Consider the following 12523-nt stretch of genomic DNA (forward strand, 5'->3'; position numbering starts at 1 on the left):
CCTCCACCCCGGCACGGACCCCCCCCCCCAACCTCCACCCCGGCACGGACCCCCCCCCCCAACCTCCACCCCGGCACGGACCCCCCCAACCTCCACCCCGGTACGGACCCCCCATCCCCCTCCCCGGCACGGACCCCCCCACCCCAACCTCCACCCCAGCACGGACCCCCTCCCGGCACTCCCCCGGAGCCCAGCCCACTCTAACCCCCCCCCCCCCCGCCGCACACACACACACAACCCGAGACACACCTCTCCTCACGCATTCAGACTGCGGCCACGCCATCGCCTGCCCAGAGCCAACCCCCCAGGCCGTCACTCACCTCCACGCCGGTCGGCGTGAACCTGGAGCACCGGGTCACGCCGATGAAAAGGAGGTTTAATTTACGTCGACGTGAACGGTCATCACGTCGACGGGACTTCGGCCCATCCGGAAGGGAGAATATCGGCAGGCCGAAAATCGGCTGCCTTGCGCAGACCCGTGCCATTCTCCGACGGCAGCGGCGACATTAACGCCCCGCCGACTTTTCTCCCTTCGGAGACTTCGGCAACCGGCGGGGGCGGGATTCACGGCGGCCAACGGCCATTCTCCAACCCGCTGGGGGGTCGGAGAATGACGCCCAAGGTTCTTACCGACGGGGCCTGGCTCTGTGGGCGGCCTGGCCCGCGATTGGGGCCCACCAATCTGCGGGCGGGTCTGTGCCGTGGGGGCACTCTTTCCCTCTGCGCCGGACGCTGTAAACGTCCGCCATGGCCGGCGCGAAGAAGAAACCCGCTGCCCATGCACTGGGATCATGCCAGAACACGCTGGTGCTCCCGCGCATGTGCCAACTTGCACCGGCCGGCGGAGGCCCTTCGGCGCCAGTTGGCGCGGCGCCAACCCCGCCGGCGCCGGCCTAGCCCCTGAAGGTGCAGAGGATTCACGCCTTCCGGGCGGCCCGACGCCAGTGTGGTTCACGCCACTCCTCGGCGCCAGTACGGCCCGCCCCGCCGGGTAGCGGAGAATCCCGGCCATTATATTTCTAAAACAAATCCCTCCAAGGTGACAAAGGGTTACACCGAGAATGACAATTACTGATTTTCTGTTACATTTCTCCTATCAAGGATGTCTTATCATGAAGTCTGAAAGGATTTTATATCCCATTTAAAATAATAATAATTTAGGGTATCCAATAGTTTTTTTCCAATTAAGGGGCAATTTAATGTGGCCAATTCACCTAACCTGCACATCCTTTTTGGGTTGTGGGGGTGAAACCCCGCAGACATGGGGATAATGTGCAAACTCCACACGGACAGTGACCCAGAGCCGGGATCAACCCCGGGTCCTGGTACTGTGAGGCAGCAGTGCTAACCACTGCGCCACTGTCATATTGACAGCCCACTGAGACTGGAACATGGGATCTGCTGGTGCAGGCTGAAAACTGAAGCCTGCAGGAAGAGGACAGTACATTGGAGGTTAAATTCTAGGTGGAGAATAAATGGTTAACTCCAATGATAGCTACTGAGCAAGTGCCTAAGGAGCTACATTACAGTGGTATCACTCACTGTGAAGAGATGAGGGCGAAGCATCTCAGAGAATATCTCCAGCCATGCCTTGGTCTTATTTAATCTTTGTAAAGAGTTAATACGTAAATAAATGGTTTTGAACAAAAGACCACTGCCTCCAGCAAGATCTCTTCGAGAATAAGATGCTAACGAATCCTGAGATAAATGCTCAATAACAATATACTCAGAGGATCGAAAGAAAAAGGTGGGGAAAGCCTGAATGTAGACGCAGCTACAGTGTAATACAACAGGTGGAGGACTTTGAGGCCACCCCCCTGCAATGAAAAACACAAGAGCAGCCCAGTGTCTGGTAACACAAGCAGTGTGGCAAAAAAAAACGCATCAAACCAGGATGAGAAATGGCTATTACTTCACCCCTTGCAGAATCATTTCAAAATGTAGAGAGCCTCAGACAGGCTGAACAATGGCAACATTGGCAATCATGTTTTACCCAATACTGCAATGCCTCATGTCTTGCAAGAAAAGCAAACAAAGTTCAAGTTAGCACTTAGTTGTATGTTATTGAGAGCACAGCAAATGACGTGCTGACCAGACAGGTAGACGAAGCAACCTCCTACGTGGATGTCATTGGAGCCGTTGACTCATACTTCAGTCTTTGTAAACATATTGTCATACAGAGGGTGAAATTTAATCAGCGCAGTCGAAAACACGATGAAGGGATTGACTCATACATCAGCTAATTGTACTGCCTTGACGAAGACTGAGTATGGAAAACTAAAAGACAACCTGATCAGAGACAGAATTGTTGTTGGCGTTTTAGAAGAGAATCGCTCTGACCTCTTACAATCTCGGGGAGATTTAAATTCAAGCAAAGTTGTAGAACTGGCTAGACAAGCTAAAGAATGGAGGTAGAATAAGGCTTGTAGTGAGAGATTCGATGAAGTTGTTCAATTTGTGGCTCGTAAAATTGAAAGTAGGGCAAGGCACCAACCAGGGAAACCATCTTGAAAGATGCCAAACACCATTTTACAATGGCCCCCCTGTGGTGGGAAAAAGGTCTGCAGGCGGGAAGAATGCTCCGCCCAAATTGTGCAGTGACGTGGGTGTGGCAAGTTAACCCATTTTAGGACAGTTCCAGAAAATCTGAATTTACCAGATAGAAGGAGAAATCCATTAAAGAAACCTCCATTCAAGAAACTCAAGTTGCCTCAGAAAGCTGTGATATCAGTCTCCATAGAGAAAACTCCTTCCCTACGACCACAGGATGGCATCGTAGATCTTTCCTTTCTCTTCAAGGTGAAGCTCGATGAAGCAGGAGGCAGATGCACCAAGGATGAATGTGACCAGCTGCAAGATGACATTCTAGACCTTTGATGATTTGTCACAGGAAGGGATCCTGAACCTTGTTTTACTTTTTGAAATGGCGATGATGTAGAGATGCCGGCGTAGGACTGGGGTGAGCACAGTACAAAGTCTTACAACACCAGGTTAAAGTCCAACAGGTTTGTTTCGATGTCACTAGCTTTCGGAGCGCTGCTCCTTCCTCAGGTGAATGAAGAGGTCTGCTCCAGAAACATATATATAGACAGATTCAAAGATGCCAAACAATGCTTGGAATGCGACCATTAACAGGTGATTAAATCTTTACAGATCCAGAGATGGGGTAACCCCAGGTTCAAGAGGTGTGAATTGTGTTAAGCCAGGACAGTTGGTAGGATTTCGCAGGCCAGATGGTGGGGGATGAATGTAATGCGACATGAATCCCAGGTCCCGGTTGAGGCCGCACTCATATGTGCGGAACTTGGCTATAAGTTTCTGCTCGGCGATTCTGCGTTGTCGCGCGTCCTGAAGGCCGCCTTGGAGAACGCTTACCCGGAGATCAAAGGCTGAATGCCCTTGACTGCTGAAGTGTAGTTCAAGTGATGTCCGTTCATTCGTTGACGCAGCGTCTGCATGGTCTCGCCAATGTACCACGCTTCGGGACATCCTTTCCTGCAGCGTATGAGGTAGACAACATTGGCCGAGTCGCACGAGTACCTGGTGGGTGGTGTTCACACGTGTAATAGTGGTATCCATGTCGATAATCTGGCACGTCTTGCAGAGATTGCCATGGCAGGGTTGTGTGGTGTCGTGGTCACTGTTCTGAAGACTGGGTAGTTTGCTGCAAACAATGGTTTGTTTGAGGTTGCGCGGTTGTTTGAAGGCAAGTAGTGGGGATGACCTTGGCAAGATGTTCATCGTCATCAATGACGTGTTGAAGGCTGTGAAGAAGAAGACGTAGTTTCTCCGCTCCGGGGAAGTATTGGATGACGAAGGGTATTCTGTCGGTTGTGCCCATGTTTGTCTTCTGAGGAGGTCGGTGCGGTTTTTCGCTGTGGCGCGTTGGAACTGTCGATCGATGAGTCGAGCACCATATCCCGTTCGTACGAGGGCATCTTTCAACGTCTGTAGATGTCTGTTACGCTCCTCCTCGTCCACTCTGGATCTGTAAAGATTTAATCACCTGCTAATGGTCGCATTCCAAGCATTGTTTGGCATCTTTGAATTTGTCTGTTTCTGGAACATAGCTCTTCATTCACCTGAGGAAGGAGCCGCGCTCCGAAAGCTAGTGACATCGAAACAAAGCTGTTGGACTTTAACCTGGTGTTGTAAGACTTCGTACTGTTACTTTTTGAAGGCAGCGTACATTCTGATGAAGCTCCAGAGATATCCAGACCTGCTGAGGAGCAAACTCACACCAAAGAAAATGTGCAAGCTGAACCACAACCAGCAGAAAAATAAATTGCTATAGTATCAGCAGGACAATTATCACTGTTTCTTTGGAATACTCTTCATCTTTCTTGTCGTCCATCTGATTAGCTTATGGATGAGGCATTGCATAATATTTTATTTATTTCAGCAGTCGAAGTATGTAAACCCTCTACTGCTGTATAAATCTTCACAGGAACTGAACATGCTTTATTCTTTGAAACAAGAACAGCCAACAGTCCAACCATTCCCCAAAGTACCAAGAAGGGTGGAAAGAACAAAAGAGAAGAAAAGAACAAGATCTGTTCATCGCTTTTATACTGTGGATCAGAAGCAGAAATCTCTGTCTGAGGAGGTTGGTACCTTTCAAGGAGATGATTCTGGACAGCATACACCCTACACATCTTGAAGGAGTGCTGAGAACATAGTCAGAGATTGACTTCACCAATGCAAGAGACTGTGAGGGCAAGGCCTAGGAGACGTGTGTATAATAGTATGGGTATTGAGACTCGAGGGGGAGATGCAGTGTAAAGGGTAACTCTAATGATAGCTACTGAGCATGTGTGCAAGGAACCATGTCACAGTGTGATGTGTTGTTACTCACTGAGAGGAGATGAGTGTGAAGTACCTCAGAGAGTATCTCCATCTATGTCTTAGTCTTATTTAACCTCTTCAGATAGTCAGCATGTAAATACATGTTTTTCAACAAAAGACCATTGGGCTGGATTTTCCGCCCCCCCCCCCCGACGCTGAAATCGCATTCGGTGATGGGGCGGAGAATTTGTTTTGGCGCACAAAATCAGGACCGGCGTCGGTTTCATAATTCTTCCCCCCCCCCCCGAATATCGGCGTACTCATGGAGTACGCCACGCTGAGTATCCACCGTCACAGGCCCTTGCCTGAGGCCCGCCCCACGATGCTCTGTCCCCGACCGGCCAAATTCCCGACGGCATGGTTCTAGCATGGTCCCACCGGCTGTGATCCTCGCCACAGTCGGGGAGGGCCAATTGGCGGGCAGGGGGGCATCATTCGGAGCTGGGGGCAATGTGTGCGGGCGGTCCGGGGCGTGTGAGCGGCCGATGCGGGGCACTATTTCAGCGGTCCAGTTCCACGGTCTGAGTCCACCATGGAGCACAGCACGGCCGCTGGAGGCCGCCGCCGTGCGTATACACGGCCTCTGACCCGGAGGTCCGAGGGGCCATATTGGCAGCTAGAGCTGCGAGCTCCACGACAGCTGCCTGCTAGCCTCCAGCAAAACGGGGAATCTGTGGCCTTTTGACGCCAGTTTTCCTGGCGTAAAAGACCACAGTTTTCCCGGCGGCGTGGGGACATGGTCCTAAAAACGGAGAATCCAGCCCCATTGTCTCCGGCAAGATTCCTGCTAGAGTAGGAAGCCATCAAATTCCAAGATAAACGAACAATAACAGACTGGGGTTTCAATCAGATGGATGAGCCCTATAGTTTCTGGGATCATCCTGATGGCCTGTAAACTCTTTTCTGAACATTTGTTCCGATGTTGAATTGCATGAGCTTTGTAAGGAATATTGTAGAACAGAAGAATACAGATTTTAGAAAATGTTAATGTGGAAATAACTAATTTAAACAAATGATTTATATACGAGCTGTAGCAAAATTATAATGTTAGGTTACCTGAATGACATGATCTTCATTTGTAATTTCTATAGCCTCTTGGCAGTGTTCTAGAGCTGTGAATATGGAACTGCACGCCCTGGAAAAATGATCAGAGAAATGGAAATATTTGAGTATTACATGCATTTATGGAAATAAATATTTATTTTAGATGACTTTCATGAAGAGTGCCCAATATTTTGTAGCAGCAAGTAACTTACAGCTGATTCAGGTCATTTACCTAATTGCCCCGAATTCTGCAATCTAAAATGGTGTTGCAGGCCATTCAGTCTGTCATTATGGTATTGGTGTTAGCCGTTTAACTTGAGCTGTCTACTTTAATCCCATTTCCTTGTCCTTTCTCTGAATCCTTTTTACATTATGCCGATTCAAAAATGTATCCAATTCCATTTTAAGTGATATTGAATATTCTGCCTCAAAACCCACTTGTGGAAAAGCGTTATATCAAGAAAGAATTGCATCTACTTATTGCCTTCTGTGCTGTCACCATCTCTGTATCGATGCAGTTATGTTTCTTCTAATGCCATACAGTTTCAAGTCTCTTATGTGATACTTTATGAAACTCCTTCAGAAATCCATCACTGCACTGGGACTTTTTTTTTCAAATTATTCGACTGAATTAGTGAAGGACAGTCTGCCCTTGACAAATCGAGGTGACTGTTCCGAGTATTCATTCATTTCATCCCATATAATGGATTCTAGAAATGTACCCATAACCAAGACACGTTTAATTAGCCTATCATTACCTGGTTTATACTTTGGGATGTAATGTTTGTCCCTGCCCAGTTCTTCAGCATAATTCCTGCTCCCAGAGATCATTGAAAAATTATGACAAGTACCTCTCCATCTCTTTCTTCCCCAATCTCCTTCAGTATTCCAGGATGGGTCTGGTGACCTTTCCTCATGTTGTTCTATTAACATATTAAATGCATTGCCCTAAATACTTAACTCAATTAGTTGCGTCGGTCAAATGCCAACTAATGAGATAAATACGTACCGGAGTTTGAATTGTGACTGCACCTCCCCATGCTCTAACTGAATCAGTTCATTGTAGCATGCTGTTACATTTGGGTTCTCGATGTACTGCTATGGGTAAGGAGAAAATAGGATTAATGGCAAGTATTTTAAAATCTGAAACAGAACGTGTGAAAGCCTCACACAACCTTTTTACACGGGAAACACTAACCCAATCCCATTTTTCTTTCAAGTCAGGAGGGCACATAACAGATTTATGAACCGGTGGAGGTGCCGACACATGAAAAGTTCTCTCTCTAAAGGAGGACGTTGCCATCAACATTCTTGGCAGAAGGAGAAAATGCAGCATTGGAAATGAGGCAGGTAGGAGGTGGAAGTGGTTTATTGTAGAATGAAAGGACTGAGAAAGATGTTCGATTTGATTGTTATTGCGGTAATAGGAGGGGGTGGAGAGGGTGAGACATAAACGTAGGAACATCAGAATGTTTCGGGGAGTTGGGAAAGGGGTGCTGCACAGACTAGGGTTCTTGAGGTGGGATCCATTGGGGTCTCCAGGCTGGAGTCATGAATGGAGGTCATTCCACTGCACTCATGAGGATTTCAATCCCATTTGTCCCAAACAGACAATGGTGTCAACTTGTCAGTTTTATAGAGTAGCACAGTAGAATAACGCTATACCAAATGGTCCCTGAAGCGAACGATTTTGAAATGAAGCTGAACAAGGCCAGAACAGGCCAAACAGCTTTCAGAATGTCCAAGGACTGCCTTAAGTAATAGGTTCTGGTCTTGTTAACAGCATTAGATTCAGTTTGCACAGCTCAATTATTTTAGATAAATACTGAACAAACCTTGTATCCACAAAGTGAAGACATTCTAATGAACAGAGAGACAGAAATTCCAATAAACACTGGAAATCTAACAGCACGCTGATTTACATTGACATATCATTAAACACAAGTGAGTTCCTTAATAATAAAGACAGACTTTATCAATTAATTCCATTATATACTGTAACATTCAATGGGCAATCAGCAGTTAAAGTGATTTATTGAGTGGGAACTTGACCTTATTCACAGCATTATAAGACTGAAGGCAAAAATTGCTGCTCACGTAACTCAGACATGAATACTGGTAATTATTTTAAACATACTTTATTCAGCCTCATGGCAGGTGTATTGTTACCTACAAACCACAAACAGAATGAAAGATCAACCCTTTTATAGAAGATTTCAAAGCTGTGGTTTCTGCGTGGGATTCCTGACCAGTAACTGTTGCTAGACAATGCACTTTTGTGGATTTAAGATACTAACAGGACTGGGTGTGATTCAATGCCCCAGGTGATACATTTAGCTTGCATCAAGAATCTCTATGTGTAACTATTAGAAAATTCCAGATTTTAAAAAAGTAGTAACATTTTGTTTCAAAAAGTTTAATAACATCCTACCTACACAGAAATAAAATTTGATGCAAATCACCAAAGTTGTTGATCATCGTTGCTTTTCTATAGCCAATGTTAACCACAGAAAAAATGTTTTAATACATTTTCCCTGAATACTGTGTTCATGAGAATGAGGGTTGACAATAATGGGAATTGAATAATTTTGCACTTTCTCACTCTGTGCCAGCAACAAACAGTCCTCGGTCTGGTATCATGTGGGTCACATGAAAAAAGATGAGGGGAGAATTTTATGGTAGAAACATCTAGAGAGCCGGCACAAGACCAATATTGCATCCTGCTGGGGAGACCTGCTGGTATGTGTGACATTCAGGCAGTTGAGAGGTCACTAGTGGGCCTTTTCCCAGAACCACGGTACAGGGGCGGCACGGTAGCATAGTGGTTAGCACTGTTGCTTCACAGCTCCAGGGTCCCAGGTTCAATTCCTGGCTTGGGTCACTGTCTGTGCAGAGTCTGCACTTTCTCCCCGTGTCTGCGTGGATTTCTTCTGGTTTCCTTCCACAGTCCAAAGATGTGCAGGTTAGGTGGATTGACCATGCTAAATTGTCTTTAGTGTCCAAAAAAGGTTACGTGGGGTTCCAGGAATAGGGTGGAGGTGTGGGTATAGGGTGGAGGTATGGGCTTAGGTGGGTGCTCTTTCCAAAGGGCCGGTGCAGACTCGATGGGCCGAATGGCCTCCTTCTGCCTGTAAATTCTATGATTCTACCAAGAGTCAGGGTTAGGGTTAGGGGGAGATGGTGGCTGCTGCTGGAAAGATACCCACCTGTGGCCTGGATCTTCATTGGATCCGTGGACTCAGGTGAGTATTGGCGCGGGGGGGGGGTGTCAGGGGGTGTCAACAAGGGCAGGACTGTGGCTCTCAATGGGCCTCCAATTCTAATGCTGCCCCTCGATCAGCACTGAGTGCCTTTGAATGAGGGATCCCCACAGAAGACCAAAATCCACTCCCACAGGTTTCCTCGTTATGCTCCCTGTGTGGCAACAGGCCTGCCTGCTGCTGGTTTAATGCCAGCAGTGGCAGGACAAGGCCCTTAACTGCCCACTTAAGGTCCTCAATTGGTGGCATGGCAGGAAGGCTGCCCATGGGCCTTCTCATTATGGACTTAATCAGGATGGATTTGTGCAAGGGGCAGAGGCCCCCCTATCCGCCCAATAAAATGCCCTCCCTATCTCCACATCCACCACAGGAAAGAGCATAATATGAGCCTTACCCTCAATCTCCAAAGACCAGGCTACAGAATTGTTGTATGATCTTTCCGAGTAGTCGAGGAAACGCTAGTTTATTCACAGTCAAAGTAAGCAGCTGCTTTGGCGACATATACACACGGTATATGTCCCAGTCGGGACTACCAACATGCCGATCCCTGTTTGGGCCAACTTCCATACAGGTTAATTATGAGCTCAGTCTGGGCGGGCCTCCATCTGCTTTGGGAAAGCTCATATTCCACGAGTCCCACGGGGAACTCAATTAGAGTATTACATCATATTACACCGTGCCGACCATCTTCTCCCATCTCCAATCACACAAATCAGTAACATGATTAATTCCATCTTAACTCATCCATCCAGAAGATATTTCACCATAAAGTGAACTTGCTTAAATTAATTTAAAGTTGTTTGCCTACATTAACCTATTCGAAACACCATTCCAAATATTCATGCTACCTCTTAACATTGTTTTAAAATAGTGGTTAGCACTGCTGCCTCACTGTGCTGAGGTCCTGGGTTCGATCCCGGCCCTGGGTCACTGTCCTTGTGAATTTTGCACATTCTCCTCCTGTCTGCCAGCGTGGGTCTCACCCCCACAACCCAAAGATGTGGTGGATTGGCCACACTAAATTGCCCCGTAACTGGTAAAAATAATTGGGTACTCTAAATTTCTTTTTTAAAAAATCAAATAGCCCTTTTTGTTGGGTTAGCCGATGTTCCTCACCTCATATCCGTTGACCAGCATGACCTTAGCACAGTGGCTAGCACTGTTGCTTCACAGAGCCAGGGTCCCAGATTCGATTCCCGGCTTGGGTCACTGTCTGTCCGGAGTCTGCACGTTCTCCCTGTGTCTGCGTGGGTTTCCTCCGGCTGGTCCGGTTTCCTCCCACAAATCCCGAAAGACGTGCTGTTAGGTGAATTGGACATTCTGAATTCTACATCAGCGTACCCGAACAGGCGGCAGAATGTGGCAACTAGGGGCTTTTCACAGTAATTTCATTGCAGTGTTAATGTGAGACTACTTGAGACAATAAAGATTATTATGAATAATGCAGCACAGAAGGAGACCATTTGGACCATCTTGCCCATACTGGCTCTTCAAAAGAATGATCCAATTGTTTCCAGTCTCTGCCCTTTTCCCCTAGTTCGACATATTTTTCCTTTTCAAGTGTATGAACCATGTCTGTTTTGAACATTATTATTGGATTTGCATCCATCACCCTTTCATGCAATGCTTCATAACTTGTGATACCAAATATTTCCTCCCCATCGCCTCCTGGCTTTTGCCTTAAATGAGTGCCCTTTACTTACGGGATTCTCCGACCCCCCGCCGGGTCGAATCTCACCCCGCCACTCCGACGCCAGCTGCTGAATTCTCCAGTGCCGGTTTTTGGGCGGGGGTGGGGATCACGCCACGCCGGTCGGGGGCCGTTGGCAGTGGCACTCCTGGGAATTCCCCAGGCCCCGATGGGCCGAGCGGCCACCCGTTTTCGGCCAGTCCTGCCAGCGTGAAATAGTCATGGTCCATCCCGGCGGGACCTGATTTGGAGGGTGGCTAGCGGAGACCTCAGGGGGGAACGCGGGGGGGATCCGACCCTGTGGGGGGGGGGGGGCTCACAGTGGCCTGGCTCGCGATTGGGGCCCGCCGATCTGTGGGCGGGCCTGTGCCGTTGGGGCACTCTTTCCCTCCGCGCCGGCCTCTGTCAGGCTCCGCCATGGCCGGCGCGGAGAAGAAACCCCCTGCGCATGCGCAGGATACACGCCGGTGGTTCTGCACATGCGGTGCCAACCCCACTGCCGCGGGCCTAGCGAGTGATGACTCGAGGCCGGAGTGGTTCGTGCTGCTCTTGGAGCTGGCGTCGGGCCGTCCCGCCAATTGCGGGAGAATCCCGGCCTTACCTCTTGCAAATGGAAACAAAATTCCTCATAATTTTGAACACCTCAATTAAGGATGGATCCTCTATCCTTGCCGCTAAGAATCCCAAATGGGCGGTGAATCCCGCGTTAGGTCAAAACTGGGCTCAGCGCCGGGCGGCTGGCCCGCCCCAGTCCCGCCACAATGGTCTTCCCACCCCAGGTCAGAGGGAACATGAAAACAGCTGATTTTATTTAATTAACGGGTTATAAGCTCGAATCACTGCCCCCTCATTATGTTTCATTGACCACAGTGGGAACTCCACCGGTTAGGCTTTGGCGTAAATAACAGCCTGCGATGCTCCCAGCCCGTTCCCGTAGGCAAAATAGGGATCTCGTATTCTGGGCGAATGTTCTCAGTCTTGGCCAGTATAGTGGGGGAGGAGGTGGACCCGGACCCTTTGGTGGCAATATTTGGGGTTTCAGAGAAGCCGACATCGGCCTTCCGATGTCGTGGCCTTCGCCTCTCTGATTGCACGGCAAATTTTACTGGAGTGGCGGTCGACATCGTCAGGGGGGTAGCGGCTTGGTTGGGTGACCTGTATGACTTCCTGGATTGGAGAAGATATAGAAGATGAGGGGCTCTGCAGAGGGGTTTTAGAAAAGGTGGGGGATGTTTATAATAATAATAATAATCTTTATTATTGTCACAATTAATGTTTCCATTAACACTGCAATGGAGTTACTGTGAAATGCCCCTAGTCATCAAACTCCGACACCTGTTCGGGTGCACAGAGTGAGAATTCAGAATGTCCAATTCACCTAACATACACGTCTTTTGGGGCTTGTGGGACGAAACTGGAGCACCCGGAGGAAACCCACGCAGTCACGGGGAGAACGTGCAGACTCCGCACAGACAGTGACCGAAGCGGGAAACAAACCTGGGATCCTTCCGCTGTGAAGTAACAGTGCTAACCATTATGCTGCCGTGCCGCCCACTGTGCGACTGCGTGACCATGTTTGAGGAGCTGTTTGTCGAGGGGGGGGTGAGAAAAAGGAAAATGTTGTACAGACTGTATAGTTGATTGCTGGGAGGTATGTTTCCCGGGGTGTTTATTTGCTGTAACC

At 48.4% G+C, this 12523-nt stretch overlaps 1 protein-coding gene across 3 annotated transcripts in view; it reads right to left on the reverse strand.

Moving 5' to 3' along the window:
* The window catches only part of pde8b (phosphodiesterase 8B), a 642529-nt gene that overhangs the window by 99612 nt on the left and 530394 nt on the right, over positions 1-12523 (reverse strand). For 2 of the 3 annotated variants that reach the window (XM_072516021.1, XM_072516019.1), the window contains exons 6-7: positions 6899-6987; positions 5902-5980 (exon numbers count right to left, since the gene is read on the reverse strand). In XM_072516021.1, coding sequence (XP_072372122.1) covers positions 5902-5980; positions 6899-6987 — 168 coding nt within the window. The remainder of the gene's footprint in view (positions 1-5901; positions 5981-6898; positions 6988-12523) is intronic. The other variant, XM_072516020.1, reaches the window with a different exon arrangement.

Source organism: Scyliorhinus torazame, chromosome 9, assembly GCF_047496885.1.
Source record: "Scyliorhinus torazame isolate Kashiwa2021f chromosome 9, sScyTor2.1, whole genome shotgun sequence".
NCBI lineage: Eukaryota > Metazoa > Chordata > Chondrichthyes > Carcharhiniformes > Scyliorhinidae > Scyliorhinus > Scyliorhinus torazame.